At 40.0% G+C, this 27,817-nt stretch overlaps 1 protein-coding gene across 1 annotated transcript; it reads right to left on the bottom strand.

The window, feature by feature from the left end:
• Window positions 1-1,979: 1,979 nt before the first annotated feature.
• Window positions 1,980-27,817, bottom strand: WARS1 (tryptophanyl-tRNA synthetase 1). The gene is made up of 10 exons (XM_065403603.1): window positions 27,704-27,817; window positions 26,361-26,571; window positions 21,060-21,168; window positions 19,405-19,524; window positions 18,635-18,817; window positions 14,817-14,917; window positions 13,394-13,506; window positions 10,061-10,234; window positions 6,709-6,849; window positions 1,980-2,432 (listed from the first exon to the last, which is right to left on the bottom strand). Exons 1-10 carry the CDS (start codon window positions 27,815-27,817, stop codon window positions 2,274-2,276), a joined length of 1,425 nt encoding a protein of 474 aa, XP_065259675.1. The 3' UTR covers window positions 1,980-2,273.

Here is a 27,817-nt window from a genome sequence, read left to right as displayed (position 1 = left end):
GCACTGCTCAAGACGAGCAGTGCAAATTTATTAATTGGTTCACTACTTCATCAATGGAAAGTGAATAGACACCAGCCTTTGCAAACCTGAGCAGATTTGCCACAAACTCACTGGTAAAGGTAAACAGTAAAAGTAGTTTACTGACTACAAAAGATAGCTTTTAAGTGATATTAAGTGATAGGCAAAAAGTCAGAGTTAGTTACCAAAAGAAAAGAAAATATTACCCCACAGTCTAAACTCTCAACCCTATTAGATTGGGCAACATTTAAATTAAGCAGTTTTTCTCACCCCACTGGATATTGCTGTCCATAATATATAGATTTCACCCTTGAAATCTGGGCCAGTCCCCTCAGTTGGAGTCTTCAGAGTGTCCTTGTTGCTTGCAGCATAGGTGGGTGAAGGAGAAAGGCCAAGCCTGGGCCCCCTGTGTTCAGTTTTATACCCTCAGTCCATGTGCTTGTAGAACACAAGTCCAGGCATGTCTGGGGGGCATTGCTGAGTCTCCAGGCAAAGTTGAACAATCCCCTTGGTGTGGCCTCATGCAGGTGAGTCATTGAATTGTAGCTCCCTTGCTGGACAATGGCTGTTGATGGGTTGTTTGACACCCCGCCCAGGTGTTGGTTACTTTCCTTGTTGTTGCCTCTGGAGAGCTAATATCTGGCGGATTCCCCAATTTACAGCATGTTTTAGTGACAACCAGACAACACAACTCTCATAACTTCACATGCATTCATGATATACATATGTGGACAGAGAAATGACTTTCAGCAGATCATAACCTTTCCCCTGATACCTTACAAGGCATGCTTTATATGTAAATTATATAATTATATACAGATGAGGAATATGGGGGGTTACAGGCTGCTCCCCCAAGGTACAGAATGTCACACCCTCTATCTAGTAAGGTATGAAAAAAGTTGGGAGCGTACCTTTACATAGGTAAAGGACTACTAGGGCACTGTTCATTGTACAAACACCACAGACTTGTATGGTATGCATGTGCCCAAGTTCTACAGTATGGAAGTCCTGACAAATTGCTTTTTCAGGGGGTTCAAACTGCCTATCACCTTTCATACCACATACATAGTTTACTGAATCAACCTCTAATGGATGGAATCTTACAAACAGTCCTAGCTACTTTCATTTCATTTTAAATGACCGTCAAATATTACAACATAACTCTGTTTTCAGTGCTCAACTGTATTTCCAGTTCTATCATCCAGACAGGTATGAGTTATAAATACACATAAATTGTTATACTTTAGATCCAGTCTAACGAATAATGTTTTCAGCACTATCAAAAAACGTCAGTTGATTGTTTGTATTGCTATTGCATGTATTGCACTAAAGATTGTAAGGGTCTGTTGCTTAAAGAAATTGGACATGGAAATATTTTATGGGGTATTTCAAGGAAGTAGATTTTCTAACATGCACAACTTCAAAGGAATACCTCAGTCATAAGGGGTTTCTCAGCATAATCTGAGGCATTTTAGATCCCGGTAATGAAAAAGTAATTTGCATTTCTAGAGTGTGTTCCATCTGAGGATAAAAACTTTACAAGCATTAGTGAACTTGGCCCAATGTCTGGGGAGGGAGGTATTATCACTCCACTGTTACAGATGTGGAAATGAAGGGAGAGGAGGTTCTGTGACTTGCCAAAAGGCTGTGGCAGAGTCAGCGTGACTTCCAGTTCTCTGCTTTAGCAACAGAGATGCGTATACTCCATATCCATTTAACACTGGGAACATATTCCTGTACAACGTACCCTGAAAAACTCACCTACTGCGTATGTGCAATATGTCCCTGAGCAGCCACCATTGTAACCCAGTCCATTAAGCTGAGAAACACAGGATAAAAAAAGTTGGATCTACTAAGAACTTCATTACTTTTTGAGCTATGGACTCTTACTAGCATATCTAGAACAATTTACAAGTTAGACTTTGGCATTACAATAGAAATTTTATTATTATATTTTAGTATTTTCAACTTAAGTACAGTAATAGGGTCCTCTGCTAACTAACATGGTTCGCCAAAGAATCTGGCAGCTGTCATTTGTGTTACCTCACCTAACAAGTTTTGGTTTTTTAAATACAGATATGAATAACGTCTTAACAATTCTTCCAAATAGTCACTGATCGTACACTGCAAATAACTTGTTAAGAGCAACATTTATAAAGCACTGATTGCAGCCTTTGCATAATTAAGGAGTGATGACACACAACAGAAAACAATTCAGTCTATTTCCTACCTATTGATAAATTACATCTACATCATTAAAAATCGAATGCCAGTTTCCGTGGAGTCATAAATTGTTTCACCATTTCATCTGTGATCTGTTTGCGTCTCTGCTGATGAGCTGCTACCACGGGCTGTAGTGTTTCAATAAGCACCTTCTTTAGCTCTCCTGTGAGCAGTGCTCCGCTTGTGTAAGCCTGCCAAGAAAGTGTCAGTTGTTAAAAACTACTCCGGTAATATGGAAAAGAGCCTCAATGTTGAGCAGAATCTCTTTAAAAGCACAACTGGCAAATAAAGATTTGCATGTATATTAAAATTATGTACGTCAGAAGATCACCTGATATCACACTGGTAGTGTAATCTGCAACATCACTCATTGATTTTTAAAGGGTTTAGCAACACAGTACAGCAAGTTTTTTTATTTAACATGCTTCTGTGAGTAAACTAAGTGAGCAGAGTTTTAACTTGAAAATCCAGTTACAGTAAAAGCTGTTTTATCCGGCATGTTGGGGGAATGGAGGGGGGTGCCAGTAAGTGAAAAATGCCGGTTAACTAAGAGGGAGGGAGTTTGGGTGCAGGAGGGGCTGGTGGCTGAGGCGCGGGAGAGGGTGTGGGTCGCGGGCTCTGGGAGGGAGTTTGGATGCAGGAGAGGGCTCAGTGCAGCGGGTTGGAGCATGGGAGAGGGTGCAGGATCCGGGGGGCGCTCACATCAAGTGGCTTCCTGCAAGCAGCGACCCATCCCGGCTCCTCCTAGGCAGAGGTGTGGCAGGCGGCTCTGCGTGCTGCCTCTGCTTGCAGGTGCTGCCCCCACAGCTCCCATTGGTTGTGGTTCCCAGTCAATGGGAGCTGTGGAGCTAGTGCTCAGGGCGGGGTGGGGGCAGTGCGCAGAGCTGCCTGCCACGCCTCTGTCTAGGAGCAGCTGGGACAGGTCACCGCTTGAGGGGAGATCCGGCACCCCGCACCTCCTCCCGCGCCCCAACCTGCTGCCCCAATACCCCTTCTGCACCTGCACTCCCGCACCCCACACTCCCTCCAACGCCACAACCCCCAGCCCCTCACCCAAACTCCCCCCCCAGAGCTCGCGCCCCAACCCCGTCGGCCCCGTGCCAACCGGACTATAAACCTGAATTTCAATGAAGATGAGAAATGCTGGTTTATAGAGCTTTCTGGTTGGTGAAGTGCTGGATAAAACAGCTTTTACTGTATTAGCTACAGGAAACCATTTTTTCCTCCCAAGGATATCAGTTTAAAGAAAAAGTATTAGTAGCCATCTTGTATTTCACAACAGCATATACAAACTGTTATTTTTCTTTCACAGGGTTTAATAGAGAATCTATACATGGATAGTGGATCCTGTTTATACTGAATGGCACTGAAAGTCTCTGTCCACACTAGGAAACATATGCTTTGCTGGCAGTTCATTCAACTGCACCACTGTTAAATGGCTTAGCTGCAAATGTAAACAGGACCAAACTGTTCCTGTGTTAGAAACTGTGGCTGTGGCTTAGGGGCGCTCAGCCCTGGTTTTGAAGTGGTAATGAAAAGAGTTTGGTCTCATCTCCCCTTAAGCCATTTCTTGGTATCTGTTCAAGCTGCAGCTGTTGCCAACACCCAATGACTACACTCCTTAAGGACAAAATGTAATTATTCCAATGCATTTCAGTGGACTTTTAATCTTTTAATGATGTTTCACTCAGCTAGGAAACTGCATCTACAATTACCATTTTTTGAAAGCCTCCCACTATCTCACTACAACTGGTGCAGTTCTATTAGTGCTAGGCTGGCTGAAGTATTTTTGCCACCATGTTTTCTAACCTTGCTCTGAGACAGCATGGTGGCAAAAATCCTGGCAGAAGGTCTACACGTGCACTAGCACTGGGAGAGCTGTGCTGTTGCTGATGCAGTACTAGGAGATTTTCAGGAAACCACTCAGACAGCGTGTCCCACTGTGCTCCTGGAACACACAAGAACTTGGCTGCAGTATTCCCAGGGGATCGACTTCCTCAACTCTGTTTCCTTCCCTGTTCAGGGAAAGTTGTGTGGGGAGAGCTAAAGAGAAATTGGTAGCTCCTAGTCTTTCTTACAGCTATTCTGAGTGGGGAAAGTCAACAAATTAGTCTTGGTATAGTTGCTTTCAGTGGTGAGTGAAAGTACTGCTTTCCAAAGAACACATGCACTGCTTAGACCCATCAATGATCCTTTTAGCTAGAGGGGTGAGTGGGCCCTGCCACCAATCCCAGGATGAGGAGTTCTTGAGAGGTAGGTTTTAGAGGGAAACTACTTATATTAGTGAGGTTTTTAGTGTGAACTTCATTGTATATAAATTAGGGCTGTCAAGCGAGTAAATAAAATTTACCGTGCAATTAACCGCACTGTTAAACAATAATAGAATACCATTTATTTAAATATTTTTGGATGTTTTCTAAATTTTCAAATATATTGATTTCAACTATAACACAGAATACAAAATGTATGGAGCTCACTTTATATTTATTTTTTATTACAAATATTTGCACTGTAAAAAACAAAAGAAATAGTATTTTCAATTCACCTAATATAAGTACTGTAGTGCAATCTCTTTATCATGAAAGTTGAACTTACAAATGTCAAATTATGTACAAAAAAATAACTGCATTCAAAAATAAAACAATATAAAACTTTAGAGCCTACACGTCCACTCAGTCCTACTTCAGCCAATCGCTCAGACAAACAAGTTTGGTTACATTTGCAGAAGATAATGCTGCCCACTTCTTGTTTACAATGTCACCTGAAAGAAAGAACAGGCATTCGCTTGGCACTGTTGTAACTGGCGTCGCAAGATATTTACATGCCAGATGCGCTAAAGATTCATATGTCCCTTCATGCTTCAACCACCATTCCAGAGGATATGCATCCATGCTGATGATGGGTTCTGCTCGATAACGATCCAAAGCAGAGCGGACCGATGCATGTTCATTTTCATCATCTGAGTCAGATGCCACCAGCAGAAGGTTGATATTCTTTTTTGGTTGTTCGGGTTCTGTAGTTTCCGCATCCGAGTGTTGCTCTTTTAAGACATCTGAAAGCATGCGCCACACCTCGTCCCTCTCAGATTTTGGACGGCACTACAGATTCTTAAACCTTGGGTTGAGTGCTGTAGCTATTTTTAGAAATCTCACGTTGGTACCTTCTTTGCATTTTGTCCAATCTGCAGTGACAGTGTTCGTAAATCAAACAACATGTGCTGGGTGATCATCAGAGACTGCTAGAACATGAAATATATGGCAGAATGTGGGTAAAACAGAGCAGGGGACATACAATTCTCCCCCAAGGAGTTCAGTCACAAATTTAATTAATGCATTATTTTTTTAACCAACATCATCAGCATGGAAGCATGTCCTCCAGAATGGTGGCTAAAGCATGAAGGGGCATACGAATGTTTAGCATATCTGGCACGTAAATACCTTGCAACACCGGCTACAAAAGTGCCATGTGAACACCTGTTCTCACTTTCAGGTGACATTGTATATAAGAAGCAGGCAGCAGTATCTCCTGTAAACTTGTTTGTCTAGCGATTAGCTGAACAAGAAGTAGGACTGAGTGGACTTTGTAGGCTCTAAAGTTTTACATTGTTTTGTTTTTGTGTGCAGTTATGTCACACAAAAAAATCTACCTTTGTAAATTGCACTTTCACAACAAAGAGATTGCACTACAGTACCTGTATGAGGTGAATTGAAAAATACTGTTTATTTTGTTTATCATTTTTACAGTGCAAATATTTGTAATAAAAATAGTATAAAGTGAGCACTTTACACTTTGTATTATGTGTTGTAATAGAAATCAATATATTTGAAAATGTAGAAAAACATCCAAAAGTATTTAATACATTTCAATTGGTATTCTATTGTTTAACAGTGCGATTAATTTTTTAATCGCAGTTAATTTTTTTGAGTTAATCACGTGAGTTAACTGCGATTAATCGACAGCCCTAATATAAATATAAACATGTCAAAAGTTGTGTTCGTCCATAAGGACTATCAGCATCTGAAATAAACTTGTCACTAGCTTTAAAAGCTACAAAGGGTTTAGAGACATTGCACACTACGTAAGTAGGGTTAATATGCACAATATTCTTAAAACTTTATGAAAACATATAAAAAAAGCCAAACAAAGTAGCATCGTTTAAAAAGGGGTAGAGGGAGGGAAGAGATTCTCCTACACAAGACCCCATGAAAATATATGGGGTTTGTCGTTTCCCACTTTTTATAAAGAAAAAGAAAGTGATACATGTGAGGAGAGAATGCCACAACCATCACACACAAATCTTGATCATTCGCAGGGTTGAACTAGGATAGAGAAACCCATAAAAAGGGAGGATATAGCATTATACCATGGATATCTTCCATGAGGAGGTTCAAATAGGAGGTCTTGATTGTAGCCAGGTCCCTCCTCATGAAAAGACGAATAGTAATGATCTTTAAGTTGGCTCCTTACCTGCTTCATTTTTTCAAGTTTGTCATCATCTTCAAGGAAGAAGGTGAGATACATGTAAGAGACATCAACCTCACAGTTACCCCCATACTTCCTGTGTTCTTCAATAGTATCTTTACCTCCAGAGAAGGCATGCTTGTTGATCTAGAACAACATAATTATTTGATGGTATAACTTCTGTCAAATGGGGATTACACTATAAACAGTTGATATGGAAGGGCCATAAGCACTTTTATCAACATTACATATAAAAAAAAAAATCTACCTTAAAGACTAGTTGAGGTGCAAGCAGGAGCAGATTTGTGCAGAGCCTTAAAGGCGAGGGAAGAAGCCTGATCCTGATGCAGAAGGTAATGGGAGGACATGACTAGGGGAGTGACAAGCTGTGAGCAGCAGGACAAGATGATGATACACACAATCAACCCATAAACTGGTCCCTTAGGTCTAATTAAGTCGCAGCAAGAATTTACCCAGATTTTCATTAAGAACACCTAGTCCTTTCTGCGGCAGTTGTCACCATTTGTAAGGAAGGCTATGTATTATTATTATTATTGCACAAAACTATCTTCATACAAACAAAAGCAACATTGTTAGGTATATCCTATATTCACCTCACTGAGAAAATAACTTTGAAGGAGAATGGAGTGGAGCGGACAGATTTTAGGGAGGTTAGAGAGAGAATAAAACTGGTAGGATTTAGCAACTATCAAGAGCGACAAGAGATGGAGAAGAGAGGAGCTGAAGATAACAATGGCCAAGGCTGGAAAGAGATAGTGTCCAGCACCTTCATTTTTGCTATTTGCCCTTTTTCATTTTCTTCTGTTTACAGACAAAATCCTGTTTGGGATTTACTGTATTTACTATAACTCGGAATTCTTAGTCATATTTGAATCTTGCTAAGAGCTGGATCTTAAATGATATCTTGGGGCAATGAGTTTCATGGGCTACTTATTCATTGTCTGAAAACGTAAATATTTTTTTTAAATCAATTTTGAATTTGCCACCTTCCAATTTCATGGAATGTCCCCTTGTTCTTGTGTATGAGACAGGCTGAACAGCGGCTCACAATCTGCCTTTTCTAGAACACTCATTATTTTATATACTTTATCAAGTCTCCACTCCTCTGCACCTCCACAGTAAGGCAAACAATTCCAGTCTTTTGACTCTTCAAATGAGAATTTTCTCATGCTCTGAATCGTTCATGTTTCCAATCTCTGAATCTCATCTAATTGTGCAATATACTTGCTGAGAAGGGATGACTAGTACTGAAAGCAGAATTCCAGCTGAGGGCATACCATTGTTTCATATACTGATATAGTGTATATAATTCTTGCCCTCATTCCTTAAGCGTGCAAACATTGTTTGTTTTTTTGACTGCTTCTGCACATTGAGCATAGGGTTTCATTGAGCTGTCCACAATGATGGTCTTTTTCCTGAGCTGATGAAGTTAATTTAAAATCCAGTTAGAGGTACAAGTAGTTGAGATTATTATGCTTTATATGCATCAGCAATGAATTTCATGTACCATAGTGTTGCCCATTCACCTAGCTTGGTTAGATCCCTCTCAAGCTTCTCAGTCTTCCAGTCTTGACTAACCTAATTAGCTTGTTCCATCTGCAAGTTTTACCACCTCACTGCTAATACCCTTTTCCAGATCATTAATAAAGTTATTAAAATCAGTTCTAGTACAGAATCTTGTGGCACTCTGCTGTTAATCTTTTGCCATGATGGAAATTTGCCATTTATTCCTACTCTGTTTTGTCTCTTAGCCAGTTTTTGATCAACAGACAGTACTTTGCCTTTCTCTCCGTGACCTCTTAATTGCCTCTTGGAATGGACTTTTTCAAAGGCCTTTGAAAGTTTAAATGAATATTAATTAGTTTTCCTTTATACAAAATTTTACTGAGATGTTTAAAAAATTCTATTCTAAGCCATAATTTTCTTTTGTAGAAGAAATGCCTATCATATTGTGATCTGGTGTTTATAATTCTACCTTTAATTATTGTTTCAACCAGTTTACTGGGTGCCGAAATAGGATTTATTGGCTTACAATATCTTGGATTGCCCCTAGAGTATATTTGATATCCTCCAAGAGACTGGAGGTAAACTACCAATATTGTATTTAAATGAATATCACTATTTTAAAGCCAGGGATTAGAGTTTTTTTCCTCCCCCAATAAAATAGAAGAGTTAATCTACCTACTTAAAACAAAACTCTGCATAATTGTGGAATTCTTCAAACACAAATGCAAGAGGACACAATGCTGAAGTCGTAATTATAATTCTTAAACAAATACTGCTTCCTCAAGACACACCTAGCAGTTCATATGCAGGACACTAATTGTTCACAGAAAAAAAACATGCCAAAGATCCTAGCTGCTACATTCTGTGACAGTTTGTCAAACATATTAGGAATGCTGCCTAACCAGCTAGAAGACACAACAAATCTTTCCCCTGCTTTGACCTACAGTGAGTCCCACCAATCAATACATGGGCTGAACACGCCTTTTCTGAACACTCAACTTTCTATGTACAAGGAGGTTTACCTACTTGTAGATACTCAACCCCTAAATCAAGGGTATCGTATGCCTAAAAGTCAGGGTTCCTCTTGTCTAACTTCGTAACTTTTTCAGAATATTCTAAAGATGACTCATTCTTATTGCAAATTCCACAGTGCACCATGTCACATGCAACAAACCTAGTCTAATTTAGTCTAGTAATTATGAATGCCTGATTTTCTTTAGGATTAAGAGTAGTTATGGGGATGCACTGGAGAGGAGATCGATACTCTTTTTAAAACCAAGGAGAAGGTTAATGTAATATTTCTGTTCACAGACTAATTAGCTGGAGAAGTGCATGGTAGCAGCAGATCCACTGAGCCGCAGTGAAAGCTTGGCCTGCCTAGCAACTGTCACTGTGTAACACAGTGGTATTTGGTGCCATGGAGTAGTCAACAGAGAACAAGAGCTCTTCGTTTGATTTACATCACAGGTTGTCAGTCTTTAAAATTACAGAAACCTGCTGTGTATTTGTAGAGACAGGACATTGACAGACTTATTCTCATGGCAAAGCTCTGCAGACACCAGGTGAACAAACAGGATGTTTAGTACATTAAATATTATTCTGGTAGTATAGCTGACAAGGCAAAATATCAGACTAGGTTAGTTATGTTTGTCTCACTTGGTCGATCTCCGAAGGTACATTAGAATAAATTACAAAAGGAAAAAGGATGTGGATATGTTTAAAAAAATGGTCAACAAAACAAAACAAAAAAGGAGGGCTTATTGTAACACTCAAGCAAGTTACTCCATTGAATATAGTGCTGTATATATTTTCATATTGTGTAGGTTCTTACCTTTGTCTTGATCTGCTTGGGTGTGTCAGTGAGGAAGATGGAGGAGTTGGGGTCACTAGCACTCATTTTTGTCTGTGCTCCTTGCAGCGCTGGGAAGAAGATTGAATGCAATAAGGCTGGTTTAAGATATCCAATCCTCGGAGCTACATCCCTTGTCATTCTAAAATAAGGATCCTAGAACAACCACCAATAAAAGCCTTGAATAAAATTGAATATACATAGTTCAGAACTGTTTGATTACAACACATCTGGTTCAGGTTCCAACCAGTGACAAAATGTCTCATAGCCCATTTCCAATCCCCTTTGAAAAATCCCTTCTGATATCTCCAGTTTCTTTTTAGAGCCCATCCTTTCATAACAAACCATGCAGTTTATTTAAGAAGAAACTGTGTGAACTTGGCACTTATGAAAATGAAGTTTGACTGCCCAGGAGACAGAAGTCTGCCATTTATCAACAGGACACTTAAATTCTGGGCAAGAGCAGTGTAAGCTTCTTATCAAAAGGACCCTGGCAACATACACAGCTTGTAAATTAGAGAAACCTCCTCCAGGATGGAGTAGGTAGTGCTGCCTTCATGCCTGTTAGTTTCTTGATTTCTAACAAGACTTTCAACAAGGGAACCAATAGCAGTGGTTTTACAATGTGGATGTGTGACACAGGGCCAGAAAGGCTTGCACAACTAGCAGGCTAACTGACCCAGATTCAACCTTTAGAGATATATTAGTAAATAATGTTTGTGGTTTTTGTGTGTTTACATATATATTATTAGAAGTTGACAATGTAACCAAATGGTTCCTGTCTTTCGCTGTATTCTGTTGATTTGGAGAGCAAAAGGAGATAAATAAGCTGTGAATGTAGTAATATCATCGTCCTTATTTCTCTTTGAAGTTTGTAGTAAACTACCTGTAAATGGCTGAAGATGGGTAATTACCTTATATTAATCTATGTAGCTAATTACTGGTGGTGCTTAGGCAATAGGAGGTTACTTCAAAGACACCATTCTTCACCCAAGGAACACCTGCTGTCAAGGGATCTATAAAAACTCTTGGGCCCTGACCCTTTCATCTCAGATCTGCTTAAGCTTCATCAGGGGAAGTTTGAGTCACAAGACTGAGGTCTCCAGTTCCATTCTAGATCACCCTGATATTGGACATTGGACTATAACCTGATGAACTGATTCTGGAAAGGACTCTTTGCAACTCTAAAGCTCACGATCTCCACTAGAAACTGACCTAAGAATTCATACCTGTATATATAATGCTCTTTTAACCAATACACTCTCTTTTCTTTTTAAATAAATCTTAGTTTAGTTAATAAAATTGGCTGTAAGCGTGTATTTGGGTAAGATCTGAAATATTCATTAACCTGGTGGGTAATGTGTCTCATCCTTTGGATTAGTAAAACTTTTTATATGATGCCACAAGATTTTCAGTAATCCTCCTCATATTTGACTTGGCTGTCTGGGTAGGAGTTCCAGGCTGGGTTGCTTTACGGGAACTGTGTTTTTGTATTGTAGAAGCTGTTTTGTTGCTGGTTTGGTGAATCTAAGTATAGAATAACCACCAGTTTTGGGGACTGTCTGCCCCATACTTTGCAGTTTGCCCTAACTGAGCAATCACAGTGTGGCCCCCTGGGGCCCCGGTCACAGGATGTAAATGCAATAGCTTGGTGCATGTAATCATCTTCTAGCAGCTGTCTCCAATGACTATGGGCTTGTCTACATGGCACAGCCATGTGCACCAGAGGGGTGTTTTTTCTGGAATGCATGAATGTGCTGTGCACTAACTGGACCGAGTTGACCCAGCGCGCACAATACTATGTTTGTGCGCACTAGGGAGCTTTTAGTGCATGCAAGTAGGGTGAACACAGGCCAGTTCATGCTCAGTACATTAGTGCACTTTAGAAATCAGACCCTTCTAGTACACATTGTCATGTCATGTAGACAAGCCCTACGAGAGCCTTATGGCTAAGTGGCTCAGGGAAGCCTATGCTTTTGGTGCTGAAGGCATGGGCAGAGACAACCATGATGCCTGTACATGTATATCACTTCTGGGGGAATTCTGCACCAAAAATTTTTAAATTCTGCACACAATATTTTAAAATTCTGCATATTTTATTTGTCAAAATAACACAATATAATCATACCAGTTTCAATTATTTTGGTAATTTATTTAAACTAAACTACAATGGATGGAGAACGGGAATGGGGAGCATTGGAGGATATCCCGAAACCTCTTTTGTCTAATGGTAATGTAGCTAGGTTTGACTCTTTATTTCTAGTTATTAGTCAACAAATATATGCACTCAGTATTACATCATAGGCAACTGAAGAGCAAGTGAGTGCTGGGGTATCAAACTCACAATTTATATTGGCTACTAACCATCTCCAGAAAGGTCAGGAGTAAACAGTTCATAGAGCATATTTTGATTGGAACATTTTTCAGTCCAAAAATTTAGACCAGTTCTAAATTTAGACTATAAGCATTTATAAGGCCATACTGTCCTTTAGCCCACTCTGGCAATGTAAAGGAGCCTTAAAACTTTTACGCAGTCTGCTATATTCTGCTCTGCCTGAGGGGACTGAGCCTGTCCCATGCCTACCTCCTCAGAAACATCCTGAAGCCTTGCCACCCACGCCGGGCATGCTGTAATAGCTGGCTGCCCCGGGCACCCGAACTGACATGCCCATGCTGCTGGGGAGGGGGAAGGGGAGTGGGGGGGGGGCATGATCATTCTTGTGGATTCCCTTTGCTTCCCCATCAGAAGGCATTTTTCTGCAGGGAAGCAAAGAATTCTGCAGGGGGACATGAATTCTGCACATGCGCAGTGCTGTGGAATTCCCACCCATGAGTAATATATAGTGTGGTCTAGTGGAAAGACCACCAGACTACAACTCAGGAGACATGAGTTCTATTCCAGGCTCTGCCACTGACATGCTAGGTGATCTTGGGGAAGTCACTTCTCTTTCCTGTAGCTCAGTTTTCCCATCTGTAAAACAGGGATAATGATAGTGACTTTGTAGTGCTTTGAGATCTGTAAGAGCCACATGTGGCCATTGTACATTCATGTACACTTGCACACTAGGGACTAGTCTGATATCATGACAGGTTCAAGACTTAATGGGAATCAGTATGAAATTAGTAAAGTGCCTACTGGGCTGATACAGCCTGTATTATTCCTATCAGGACACAGTATAAGACCTAACAATATCCTCAGGCTTCTGCCTGAGGAGATTGCCTCTGAGAAGGATGTTTTCTATTTTTTTAGTCACTTAACAAAAGTCTGATGGGTGCATTTTAAAAATCCCAAAATAAAATACAATAATTTCTAACCTGATCAATGGCACATGGGATAAGACACTGAATGTCTTTCTTGTCCTTGAAGATTTGTGGAAATGATGAGCTAAAGGATGGAGCAGCTTGGATAGCAGGAAAACTGATCTTTCCTAGAAAAGAACACATTTTAGAACATTTTTATTTACCCCTTTCCAGTTCAATTACATCCAACACACGCATCTTTAACACTACAGTAAGATAATTAAGAACTGTATTATAGAGATGTATTTAGTCTGTCCCCACATAGAAAAGTGAATTATTTGGTTCAGCAAGATGAGAATAGCTGTCTTTCTAAAAGGTATGTTTTAATCCACCTTCTGTGAGCAATTCTGCAGCCTGTGTGAGGGTGAGGCGTTAGGCTGGCCCCTTCTGGCTTTGAAATCTGTGAATCGCCCTGTTCATTCCCTTCTTTCACAGACCATGGGGAGAACAGAAAGCTCTGCACTGCCATCAATATGCTCATTCTACATTAAGACAGTAACTATCATCAAATCTCATGCTTCAGACTTTTCCAAAGATGCCTTTTGCCCTCTTCAGGAGAGGCACAGGAGATGGGGTGTATGACCTCCTTGCCCGTCCCCCATGACAAAGATTCATGGCCCAAATCAAAGAAGGGCAATGGTAGATTTCCCCAAACTGGAAAAGAGTGCTCAGTGTCCTCACAGAGCATAAATAACAGTGGCTGTTTATAACAAACATGTTTTTTTCTATCCAGATCCCAGCCAATATGTGGGAATCACATCCCAGAATGTAACAACATATTCTGAGAAGCTACGAGAGGCCTGACCTAGTAGTTCAAGAACAAGGCTGGGAGCCAGGAACTCCTGAGTTCTGATCTCATATTTGAGCCCCAAACCATTTGGAGCCTTATTGTGAGCGGTGTTAAGGACCTACAACCGTGTCAACAGAAGCTGCGGCTGCTCAGCACCTCTGAAAATAAGGTCTTTAGGACTTTATTTTCTCATCTGAAAAATATAGATCGTACACCTAGAATTTATCCTGAAAAAAAAAAAAAAAAGAAGACAGACTTGGAAAATGCATTTAAGGTAGAAAGTGCAATAGAAGTGTTATTATTAAGTATTAGTTGTAGCACTAAATTACACAAAGAATTACTCTCTGCACTGTGGACATTGCATGCACATCAACAACTCCTGTATTTCATACTTCATTGCCATCAAGGCCATAAACAGCAGCCCTTACACTGGGAAAACTTACAGTGGTAGCTAAAGGTGTTTTGCCTGAGTAAGGACTCCAGGACTACGTCCTAAGTGAGCAGTTCAAAATATTAATATTTGTGCTTCTCCTGTCAGTTTTTCCAATAAGCAGCAGGTGCTAGTCTGTTTACACAATCAAGGTGCCTTTGGTATCACACAAAGTGCAAACAGCAATCCTTTCCAGTAACTCATATTCATACTCTTACCAATGCAATCACTGTCTGTAAAGCCAAAGATTCCCTTCACTTGGTTAAATGTAACATGCTTCTGAACCTTTACAACGTTCTTGTAGAATCCTGAACTCATCCTGTAAAAAACGGGGGAGGGAGTCAAAGGGAGATAATTTAGTGTCAAAGAAGGTAGACTACATTTCTGTAATAACATCTATACAACATGGGTAGATTGTCAGACCACCTTAGAAGCACTGCTTCCTAGTATTTATTAATACATTTAGAACATAATTTTAAAAAAACCAAGATTAAATAATTTTGGAAGTTTATATTCTTTTCTCCGCAAGCTTACATACAAGTGGTCAGTAGGGCTGGTCAAAAATGTTCTGCCAAAACTGGTTTTCAATGGAAAATTGGGTTTTTAACAAAATGAAGTGTTTGCTTTCTGTAGAAAATTTCATTTTTTTGTAAAAACAAAACAAACAAACAAACCCCAAATGCCTGAAAAACCAAAATATTTTGATTTGGAAATACTAGTGAGGTGCCTCATGGGAATTGAGGTTCAGATGCATCCTGTCCTTGTTCTCCTCCATGGGCTGGGATTCCTGGCAGACTAAAGCTCCTATGATGCACCCTGGCCAGGGACTTCTATGATGCATCTCCTCCCTCTTCAAGAGGGAGACTGTGTTGTATCATGGGAGATCCCAAGTCAGGCTGGTCAATAGGGAAAAGGAGCTTGATGCACCTGAACTACAACTTCCATGAGACACTGCAGCAAGATACCCAGAGAAACCCTTCTTCACGAGAACAGGCTTGGAAGTTCTTTTTGCTACATGAAAAAAAAAAAGAAACAAACAAAAAAGAAACTCTTTTTCCTCCAGGGAAGCAGGAGGAGGTAAGGCTAGTGAAAACCTCCAACACAGTCCTTCAAGTCACCAAGCCCTTCCTGAACTATCATAGTTTTTAAATGTCGGTCATCATCATGGTATCTGAACACCTAACTGACACTCCTTCCCTAAGCATACAAGAGTAGATTCTTCTTCTCTTCTGGAAGATCTATATATCGTCTGAATAATTTTATATTAATTATATAAATTTTATATTACACCTCTATCCCGATATAATGCTGTCCTCGGGAGCCAAAAAAAACCTTACCGCGTTATAGGTGAAACTGCCTTATATCGAACTTGCTTTGATCCGCTAGAGTGCGCAGCCCCCCCGCCCCAGAGCGCTGCTTTACCGCGTTATATCCAAATTCGTGTTATATCGGGTCGCGTCATAGCGGGGTAGAGGTGTAATTATATTGAATAATCTGAATTAATTTTATTAAAAGTTGGCTTGATTTTCAGGTCTCATTAAGACATAAAACCTCAGGTTTCACTTGAAAATTGCACACTTCGTTGTGTATAAGTTTGTGTAAGACATTCAAATTTGTGCTGTATTTATAAATAATTCTCAGAAGAGAGCCCATATTTTACATGCACAGGCACAAGGAGGCAGAGTTAGGCCATGACTACGGCTAGGTCTACACTGCAGCGGGGGTCCGACCTAAGATACGCAACTTCAGCTACGTGAATACCGTAGCTGAAGTTGCGTATTTTAGGTCGGCTTACCTGGCGGTGAGGACGCGGGAAAGTCAACCGCTGCCGCGCTGCCGCCGACTCCGCTGCCGCCTCTTGCCGAGGTGGATTTCCGGAGTCGACGGCAGAGCGATCAGGGATCGATTTTACCGCGTCTTCACTAGACGCGGTAAGTCGATCCCCGATAGACCGATTGCTACCCGCCGGATCGGCGGGTAGTGAAGACAAAGCCTACGCTAGTGAGCTCATCGTGGCACAGCTGTGCCAATGCAGCTGCACTGCTGTAAAATTACTTGTGTAGCCACTCTCCTGTCGACATAATAAATCCACCTCAGCGAGCGGTGGTAGCTACGTTGGCGGGAGAAGTTCTCCTGCCAATATAGTGCTGTGCACAATACCACTTATGCTGGCAAAACTTATGTTGCTCGGGGTGTGGTTTTTTCACGTCCCTGAGCGGCATAACTTTTGCCGACGTAAGTGGTAGTATAGATATGGCCTTGATGTTAACTTTTCAACATTTACTCTAAATTTCTTGAGAGTGTATGATTTTTTCCCCTTAAATGTACTAAGTATACAAGCTTACAAAAAGCACTACAAGCAAAATATACCTGATAAAGCTTTATGAATTTTTAATTCACTTTCCCTGGAAAGAAGATTAACGGACACTCAGCTATAACCTTACACCCTTGGGAACATTTCTCAATAGCTGCAGATGCATGAGAATATATAGAAATACTGCAACCCCAGCACCTGCCACTCGGCAGACATTGCTGCTATTTCTGTTCAAGGCTAAAATAGGTCTCCAAATATACTCCAACATGTTTGTACAACAGGAGTGTGTCTGTACATATGGTATGGGTGGAATTTTCAGATGCAGTTTGTGTTTGTCTAACTCTGCTCCCATTGAAGTCAATGGGAGTACCATTAACACCAATAGGAGCAGAGCTAGGCCAAAGTTGAGTGCTTTGAAAATCCCTCCTTATACATTTTTTTGAAATTGGCAGGCAGGAGGAAATGAACTAATTTATTAGAGATATTTCAAAATCTTGTTAATTAATCTGAGATTGGAGAGTTTGGAACTTCTCAGCTGCTTTGTTCTTCCTCATAACTAGATGCCATTTCTACTGCCATTAAAATGTTAAATCAATATAAAATACCTGAGGTCTTATGACTTGGAGGCTCCCAAACTGGCCTGGATCTCTCCAAGCACTGATCCTATATATGTATTTTTGTTCTTTTGTTTTATAAAAACAAGTTTTAAAATATAAATTAAAAAAAAAAAAAAAGGCTCTGCAAGCAGCTAAAGTTGCTCCATTATTACAATATATTCCTTTGCCCCTTGTTTCAAAACTTGTTTTATTTCCTGCAAACTCTACATAGAAAAAAGGTTTCGTAATAATACTCTTGTGAGTATTTTGATTCACATGGCTAGTCCCACTGAAGTCAATGGGACCATTTTCACATGGGTATGAGCTACTCAGGTAAGGAAGATTTGCAGGATGGGGCCCGTACAAGCAAATTATGCACAGTGTTGTCCCCTCCTCTTTAATGAGGTGAGAGACAACACCATGGGGGAAAAAAGGGGAAGTGCTGGCTCTACAGCATACTCCCTTGTCCCGAGGTCTCCATGGAAGTTCCTTATTCTCACCAGTTTAAGTGAGAGGAGAATCAGGACCATGACTTCTAAAGTTTCAATCTCTTCTATGGGGGTTTCTTCCTTTTAAGCAGGCAACCATGATGGCTGCTTCTTTTTAAACGGCAAGAATCTTGTGGATTTGTATTAGCAGCACACCCTTACTGGAAGTTAAAATGTTAACCATTTAAGTTCTATTACAGTCATAGATCAACATGAAAGTAGCTTGTTTATCCCAAACAGAAAAAGAACACAGCCCAAAAAAGCTATGACATGAGACTATAAAGACATCTGAGGTTTTGATAGCATCCTAAACAAATGAAGCTTCAGTCTTGACGTTACCAGGCCTATGTACTCTCAGTTATTTTTATAATATTCTCTTTATTACATACTTATATTAAATATATAAAATATGATGTATATTTTACGTTGTTATAAATACACACACACGTTCATACATTGCAAAGAATATATTATAAACATGGACAATAAGGTACTGTGTTAAGTAGTGCAAAAATTGCCTGGAAGGTTTCAGATCTAGATACATTAGTCAATGTGTTTATATTGCTGGCTGTTGCAAGATCACAGAGATTATCTGAAAACTTTTGATCATGAGGTTTTACGAATTCTTATAACCTTACCCCAGGTAGTCAAGATCAGAAAAGATAAAGGTTTTTTTGATGTCAAAACCACAGGCTATGATGTCCTTTGCATTTTCTATAGCATATTCATAAGCTTTCTCAATTGTCAGATCTTTCCACAGGTATTTCTCATCATCAGTCAACTGTATAACCAAGGGAACATTAAATACTTCTTGCAGCCACCTAATAGAAATAAAAATATTTTATTTTGTAGAACAACTTAAAGCAAATGGGTTGCACAGCCAAAATATTTAAATGACTTCAGGCAGTAATAAAGTTAAGGGGCTTGATTCTCCACTGCTTTGTACATATGCTTATCTAAAATGGATGGAAAATTCTACCAAATCAGAGTTCTTCAGTCACTCGCCTCAGGACTAGTGTTTTACATGCATGTGCCACAGATGTAAATGGTTACCCAGAGGAGTGGAGAATCAGACTCAAGGTTTCTGATGCTATGTTAGTGACCATACTGTACTTTTTGCCTCTTTGATACCTATTTAACAAGAAAAAGAAGAATGGAGAAGAATGTGTATGTGCCATGTGGGAGAGGTAACAGTGGTGAAGGGACAGCAATAGACTTGCTTTAACCAGGCCACTGTAAGAGTTTCATTAACAAGATTTTTGCATTTAATTTTATATGCAGCTGAAGTAACATAGATAGTGGGTATGATGTACAGTTTTTATAGCTCTAAATACTGTTCAATATGTCCGATGAGAAACAAATATTTGTTTAATAATAAACTAGCAACATAGAGGCAGAAGCTACTTACTTTGTGAAAATAAATGGGATAAGATGACCAACATGCATTGCCTCTGAGGAGGGGCCTCTACCTGTATAAAGGTAAAAGGGCTTCTTATTTTCATATGCATCAAGAATTTGGTTCATATCTCTAGAAAATAAAACAGAGGAAACATGGTGTGACTTATAGAATTTAACCAAAGAAGACCAATGTAGGTAAATAAATTAGCTCTACAAGGAACAGCTGGCAAGCTACAGTAAAAATTTTGAATAGAAAAGTGAAAACTTTTGAATGCAAAATGTATTCACAAACCAAATATAGTAACTTTAAAAAGTCTTCATATATCGTACACTTCATAAAAGTTATTTTAAAAAGAGAAGGTATTGGTTGAGCACATTTAAAAGATTCAGTTTAAAAAAAAGCAAAACAGAATTATTTAATAGAAAAATGTAGGCCCTGTATATGCTCTGTATGATAACAAATTAAGGCCCCAAATGTCTATTGGGATCAAATGATGTGGACCCATGTGTCCGTGTTGAGTCTCATTGAAGTCAATAGGGACTCTGCATGAGCATGGAGGTCTATGCCAATAGATCCCAATACAGAATTGGGGCCTAAGCGTATGGCCATGTTTGGAAATTATACTGTATTCAACACTTGAAAATGTTCACTCTTGGAATGATAACTCTTTTCCCCTACCAACAAACAAAACAAAACACAGCACAACAAAAACCCAACTCCTTCCCCGCCCCTCTCATTTCCTACAACCATACAAAACTTTCTTTCAAAGTTATGCTGGAACCCAAGCAGATTTATTTCTCCAGATAGTTTATAATACTCCTCCTGAACCCAGTTATGTTGTTGCTACATATGTGGAACTCTCACTGAAGTCAAAGAGAAGCCAGTGCATGGGGAACCGCTGAATCAGACACTTTGATACTGGCAGCTTTCGAACCAAAACCTGCACACCCCCCTGATTACTTAACATGGTCTAATTTAAAAAAAATGCACATTTTTGACCTCGCTCACATTTTCCTTAATGACTAAAATGGATGCAAACAGTTTTTGCATAAGTAAGATAATTTAAAAATCAACTCCTATCATGGCCATGAATCATGCTAAAATAAAAATGCAATTTACTTTTTAGAAAGCTTTTAACTTTTTAGTACCTAACTTCAAGAGGACCTATGACACTTCAGAACTTCTAGGATTTCTCCCTAGACTTCACATTTCAAAAGAAACTGTCCTTTATTAAATCAGTGAGATGAAAGAGTACTCATACTCTTAACAACTGTATTTCCACTTGATATCTTCCATGTTATTCATTTATTCAATCACAAGTCCCTACACAGAAAGTGCCCTCTCTCATAATACAAGGCTGAATGAGTAAGAGGATGAAACAGCAAGGGTTCCCCATGCATTTTCCCCCCAAACTTCCCCTACTTTTTGGGAGCCAGGTTTTGCTTCCCAGTGATGAAATTGTAAACCAGGAATAACTTCATTAATTTCAAGCACTTTATTCTGGGTTTTTGATTTGGTGTAAATGAGAGTAGAATATGGCTCTCTGTTGGACACAGGATGCTCCCGCTGAGATTAATGGAAATTGCATGTATCCTGATCCATACATTTTTGTGTTTACTTGTCTCTGGGTATTACCAGAGGATCAAAAAGAAAACCTCACCCACCTATGAGAAAAAAAGATGCCTCTGCGCAGAAAGTGGTGAGGTGTTTTTCCAGTAACTCTCTCTATTCGATTGATTAGCTCTTTATCAATTTTACTGCTTCCAAATCGAACTGAAAGAACAAATGCACAACAAATTATATACACTGCTAGCTAAAACCCGCTCATGGATTTAAACAGAACATATTGCTTAGGCACAATGGCAAAGAAATATAAAATCAGAAGCATCGATCAAAAAGAATCTGGGTAGTGGTTAACTAATGTGCTTGTAAAGCATACAAACATCTGCTTGTTCTTGTCACTGTTAGCAGGCAAATGCACCTCTCACCTCTCCTGGTCACATCAAGTGCACCCTCTCCTAGGTCTCAGACCTCTAGCCACCACGTGGAGTTGTGTGATTCTCCTACTTTAAGACTAGGTCCTGGGTTGCAATCCTTGGTACTAACCATGATTATCTCAGCAGGCCTGACTTATCCTCAGTGCCCACAGTTCTGTTCCCTCTGGAAGCAATGATAATGATTAATACAGTGACCAAGAAGCCTCCTTTAAGCCAAGTATTTATTTAGAACAAAAGTGTTTCAAAGAAAACAGATCTTAAAAACAGTCAGATAAGACTGTAAACATATTAGGTGTTCCCTAAAGTTTACCATTCCCTGGATCTAGAAAGGCCCAACTTTTTCTGACTCCCTCTGCAGTCTCTCTCTGTGCCAACCTGTCTCCCTAGACAGCTTCTGATAACTGACTGCCCCTTCGCTCCCTGAGAAGGGCTTTTAGCTGTTTATCCTTCTTTTGATTTCCAGGCACCTCGTTTTTGCCAAAACAATTTACTGGGGACACTATACAGGTTCCTTGAAGCTAACGGCGTGCCCCATTTTCTTGCAAGTCTGTGATTGAGGCTGTTTATCAAGATCTAGTGTTCGGCTTTCCTGTCTCTTCCCACAGTGCTCTTATTTAGATCAATGCATTCATACAGGAAATTCTAATAACCCGCCGTGTTTATACAGTAACTTTACCTCACTGACCAGATTACTTACAGCATTCATGACATTATTACATATCAGTATTCATAGATTGATATATAGCACCTTCTCATCCATCACAGTTCTCCTCTCCTTAAACTACAAATCCTACAGAAGCTTTCCTGCAAGGTGCTTCAGTGAAGAAAATCTTCATTCCTTCCTAGTAAGTGCCCTTGAAACCTGCATGTAGTTTCTACAGTTTGGCTATGCAGGTCTGTGCATGTTCAAGACAACTATGTGAGAAAAAGGATATTCCACTGAATTATACCTTATTTCTTGGCACTTTGGTTTCTTCTGTCTAAAGTAAACATGAGTATTGTGTCCAGTTTTGGGTGCCACAATTTACCAAGCATGTGGATAAACCGGAGAGAGTCCAGAGGAGAGCAACAAAAATGATCAAAGACATAGAAAACCTGACAAATGAGGAAAGATTAAAAAAACTGAATATATTTACTCCTGAGAAAAGACAACTAAGGGGGGACCTGATAAAAATCTTCACATATATTAAGGGCTATTATAAAGAGGACAGAGCCCAATTGTTCTCCACACTTGACTTTATCTGCAGCAATGAAGATTTAGGTTAACTATCAACAAGAATTTCTAAATCTTAAGGATAGTTAAGCCCTGGAATAGGCTTCCAAGGAAAGAAGTTGTGGAATCCCTGTCAGTGGAGGTTTTTAAGAACATGTTGGACAAACATCTGTCAGGGATGGTCACTCTAAAGTTTACTTGGTGCTGCTTCAGAGTGCAGGGGAAGGACAAGGTTACCACTCCAGGTCCCTTGCAGCCCTACCTTTCTATGACGGGACTGGTGGCTATCTCCAATAGTGCTGGGGGGGAGGGATAGCTCAGTGGTTTGAGCATTGGCCTGCTAAACCCAGGGTTGTGAGCTCAATCATTGAAGGGGCCACTTAGGGATCTGGGGCAAAATCAGTACTTGGTCCTGCTAGTGAAGGCAGGGGGCAGGACTCAATGACCTTTTGGGGTCCCTTCCAGTTCTAGGAGATAGGATATCTCCATATATTATAATTATTATTATATAGATGTGACATTATGCCCCTATATTCTTCATAGAAATATTGTTATGATATGAATATGGCATAACTAAGATATGTTTCATGCAAGATGGGTCATGTGAGGTATCATTGAAAAGGTTATAATTTACTGAATGTAATTATCCAATTTGTATGCATGTATCATTTCTGTACCTGACTATGTAACAATTACAACTGTGTGTGTACTTGGGGAACGCTCACCAGACAGTATGCAATCAACCTGAATGGGCCATTAGGAAAGACAATAGGTCTTTGAAGATGCTGATCTCCCATCTTCCTGGAGTTCCTTCCTGTGGATGTTACAAATAAACCTTGTCTCATGGTTGCTTTAACACTGCAAGGTCATGTGATGATGTCACCTGGTACGAAATACCACCTTGGACACTGCTGGTACTTTTCCACTGAAGAAGGGGGATGGGGATAAAACAGGGAAACAAAAGATTCTATTTAAGGCTGGAGAGTGAGTTAATCAAGGTCACTGGTTCTTCACTGAATCCCCACCCAGGAAAACTGCTGTAAACACCCAAGACTGATCTGGGGAGAAAGGACTGGGACCAGGCTGAGACAGGGGTCTAGCCTGTGAAGAGAAATACCTGGAACTCTAAGTGGTAGAAACTCCGCAACCTGCCTAAAACAATATTTAGGGTGAGAAATTACTATTTGTAACCAGTTTCTTTAGTGAATTAAGCTTAGGTTGCATGTTTGTTTATTTTGCTCAGTAGTCTGCTTTGTTCTGTTTGCTATCCCTTATAATCACTTAAAATTCATCCTTTGTAGTTAATAAACTTGTTTTGTTTTCTAAAACCCAGTTTGTGCAATTCATAACTGAGGGGGCAGGGCAAAAAGCAGTGCATATCTTCCTCCACGTTGAGGGAGGGGGTGATTTTCATGAGCTTAAAACAATATAATTTTGGGTTTACACTCCAGAGGGTATGGGCACAGGAGTGCTGGGCAATCCCCTAGTTGAGTCCTCCCACAGAGAGCTGATGGCAGACTGTGCGATTCTACAGCTGGGCGTGTTCCTACCTGTGTGTGTACTGGAAGGAGGCTTGAAAGCCTGACACAGCAGCACAGAGGGGGGGACCCAGGCTGGTGGGCCAGGTGGGCTCAGTGGGACCCTAGCACATCAGGTGGCACCCCGGAAGGGGGGGTCCAACCAGTCACAATAGACTTTTGAAATAGCACCAGAAATTCACTCTGCCCTAAAGAGGGAAACTGCTTGTTATTAGAATCTTGGACATTAAGATTTGTATAGAAAGGAGTAGCAGGAAGTTAATATGTGCTGCTGACAAACTACCTTCTTTTCATGGAGCGCTCAGTATTCTCATGAAGAAAAGCCCACACCGTTTCCAAGAAACTTAAAGGAAACCACTCCCTCCCAATCTACAATTACAGTACGACAGGCCAAAAATTAATGAGTGTGTAGGTATACAATAAGCAGCCCAAGCAACGCAAGCTAACTACATTGTTCTAATACTAAGCCCCACTGTTCTTTAATATCACTCATTTACAATATATTCAATGCCACTCATTGTTATTTCAGTTAACTGATACCCATAAATCATCAAGGGATTATGACAGTAGAGATCTCTTACCCTCCTCACTTCTCTGTTTCCTCTCCTTGACCAGGCAAAGTGCTAAATAATATAAAACCACCACCTCGAGACAGACCAGATGACATAAAAGGTCTTTCAATCCCTAGATTCTATGATTCCTTTCCTTTTTCTCTTTTCCATCTCACATATCTGTCTTTATACCTCTCCCCTCCCAATTTAGAAATATATTCTCTCTCCTCTGCATCTTCCTTAGAGTTTATTTCCTCTGTAGGCTGCAGCCAGTAAAACTCAGTACATAGGAGGATGGACAGACTTCTAAAGCAACACACAAATGCTGGGTTAATGCAATGTTAAAGTTGCACAGTTAAAAAAGTAAGGAGATGCAAAATGTTAAATGGACACCATCAACATCAGTTTCAAAAAGCAAGTTAAAAGCCTTTTCAGGTATTGCATGTACCCTTGGGTGCCCCCAGATGACTTTGTTTTTCCACAACCCCATTTTCCTATTTAAAATGTTTTTCTCTCTCATGTTGCTATGTGACAGACCCACACAAACAGGGAAACTAACTTGACTACACACAAAGTAAAGAAATATTTTTTCTCTAGCCTCTTTCAATTATTCTTATCTTACAAATTGTAACAATAAAAAGTAAAATGCTTTCAATCAGATGCACATTCTTTACATGGGCTGCATTCCTTCAATTCCAACAGTACTTAACCTGGCCGTAGCTCATGTACTCTCTGAGGCCTGGTCTACACTGGGGATGGGGGGGGGGGGGGGGGAGAAATCGATCTAAGTTACGCAACTTCAGCTACGTAAATAACGTAGCTGAACTCGACGTACTTAGATCGACTTACCATGGTGTCTTCACCGCGGTGAGTCAACAGCTGCTACTCCCCTGTCGACTCTGCCTGCGCCTCTCGTGGCAGTGGAGTACAGGAGTTGACGGCAGAGCGCTCGGGGATCGATTTATTGCGTCTAGACTAGACGCGATAAATTGACCCCCGCTGGATCGATCGCTGCCCGCCGATCTGGCAGGTAGCGTAGACATACCCAGACAATGCAACAGCATGATGACCTCGTTTCAGAGCCACAGTAACAATTCTACATGGGCCCCTCTCTGTCCAAGTCCCAGGAATCAAGTTGGGGGTCAACTGAGGGCAGGTAAGACACTCAGGCATGGCCACAGGACATTCCACATGTTCTGAAAGTTATTACAAAACAGGGCAACCTCTTCAAAACACTTTCTAATTACATTGTTCTAATAGGAAAATAACACGTACCACAGCACTTGTGTTAAAGAAATTAAATATATGAATGGGAAAGATTTTGCTCAAATTTTAAAAACAGAAATTGACAAAGTGGAGACCAACCCCTGGATGTTTTCAGTCCAAAAGACGAATGCTTCAGAAAGACACTAGCATGAAAAAACATAGTATAATGGAAACTGGTCCCTACCACCTCTCCCTATTATATTCTACATTAATAGGTTCTTGTAAGTGACATTAATATCAGAGTGACACAAGTGAAACATCCTGGCAACATAGGCTCTATTTCAAAATGAGAAAATATAGTAAAACATTTGCTATATTTACAGTCATTAAAGTAATCAGACTCATCTTACAGATGTTACATTTTGCTAACGGTGCTTTTTAAAATGAGAGAGTAGAATACCTATAAGTTTGTCGTAGTCTACGCCTTTCGCATTGGATGTCTGCACTGTCCAAGGGTCTACAAAATCCTCATCCTGTGTAGTAGTTGGACCATTATTGCTTACTGGTGAGAAATCAACTGGAGGAGAACCAGCCTTGTAATCTTGTCCTGTTGCTGTTTTATAAGTCACTTTTAATGACAATAACAGCTTCACTGCTGCATCAATTTCATCCTGAGCAAAGGAAAAACAATTTTAAGATGGAATGTGCTTCAGACAAAGTGTGTTAGCACGGCCTTCCTTCCCCAAACACTAACACACATGCATTGACTTCAATGGGGCTACTCATGTGCTTCAAGTTAAGCAGGATCAATGTCCACGATAAAAGAAAAGGAAGTGGCAGGTGGGACAGTTTCTTAACACTCCCTGCACACAAATCGTAAGAATTTTACTGTGTAAACTTGGGCAAGTCACTCAAGGTACTCTCTGTGCCTCACTTTTCCATTTGTAAAACAGGGACAAAGATATTTACCTGCCTCACAGGGAAGTGGTGAGGTTTAATTCATTTAAGTATAAAGTTTGTAGATATGCTTAGATAGAAGGTGCTATAAAATTATTAGTTACTCTAGAAATACTCCTGTAGTAGTTATATTTAACATTTTTTAGTTCTTTACACCTCACATAGTTATTTTATGTTCTATATAATTTAATGTTATTGTAACAGCTCATGCATGCACACACTCCCATTGCTAAGACTTCTTATCCAAGTTTCACTTGAAAAACAAATCTTAAGAGCCCAAAGTAGATCACCTACTGAAATTAATTCTATTTGCACACAGACTGATGACAGGATCAGGTATTTAGAGCCAAATGCTGATCCCACTTAAGTTAACAGAAAATTGCCAAATGACTTCCACAAGACTAGGAGTTGGCCCTCAGTGCACATACACTGAAAACCACATTTCCTAATGGGTATGGTAATACTTTTATACAGTGCTTTGCATCCAAAGATCTCAAAATAGTTTAGAAAGGTCAGTATTACTATCTACATTTTAAAGGTAAGAAAACTGAAATGCAACAAGACTAATTGATTTAAGAAAGGCAACGTAGCAAGTCAGTGGCAGAATTAGACCCTAAGCCTAGTGACTCTCAGTTCCTGCTCCAGGAAAAACAACCTTGGTCATTTTGAATGAGGTAATATTAATAATTCCAAAGTTTGTATTATGGACAACAAAACATTTTTAAAAGAAAATATTATTTTATTACTGGAATATAAAATAGCATCTCAAGCCATAAAACTGTTCAATGTGTTAAGAGAGAACTAAGCTGCAAAATGGAAAGAGTTCAACAAATGAAATAAAATTACCGTTGATGCTTTCCCTGCTTTCAGTGATCTGACTTTTTCTCCTTGTGCAGTCACTCTTTCAAACAGCTCAAGTGGACTTGAAGAGCAAGAGTCACAGTTCTGAACGTCTGCCAT

This window comes from Emys orbicularis, chromosome 4 (assembly GCF_028017835.1).
Source record: "Emys orbicularis isolate rEmyOrb1 chromosome 4, rEmyOrb1.hap1, whole genome shotgun sequence".
Lineage (NCBI taxonomy): Eukaryota > Metazoa > Chordata > Testudines > Emydidae > Emys > Emys orbicularis.
This window is presented reverse-complemented; position numbering and strand designations above follow the sequence as displayed.

What these genes read in the sequence shown, in the direction of transcription:
- WARS1 (XM_065403603.1), bottom strand. Translation starts at nt 27,817, where the DNA reads ATGGCAGACGTTCAGAACTGTGACTCTTGCTCTTCAAGTCCACTTGAG. An exon ending in AGACTACGACAAACTTATAG is followed by an intron (nt 21,169 to 26,360) that starts GTATTCTACTCT and finishes TTGTTCTTTCAG; the next exon opens with TTCGATTTGGAAGCAGTAAA. An exon ending in CCAAGCAGATCAAGACAAAG is followed by an intron (nt 6,850 to 10,060) that starts GTAAGAACCTAC and finishes ATGTTGTTCTAG; the next exon opens with ATCAACAAGCATGCCTTCTC.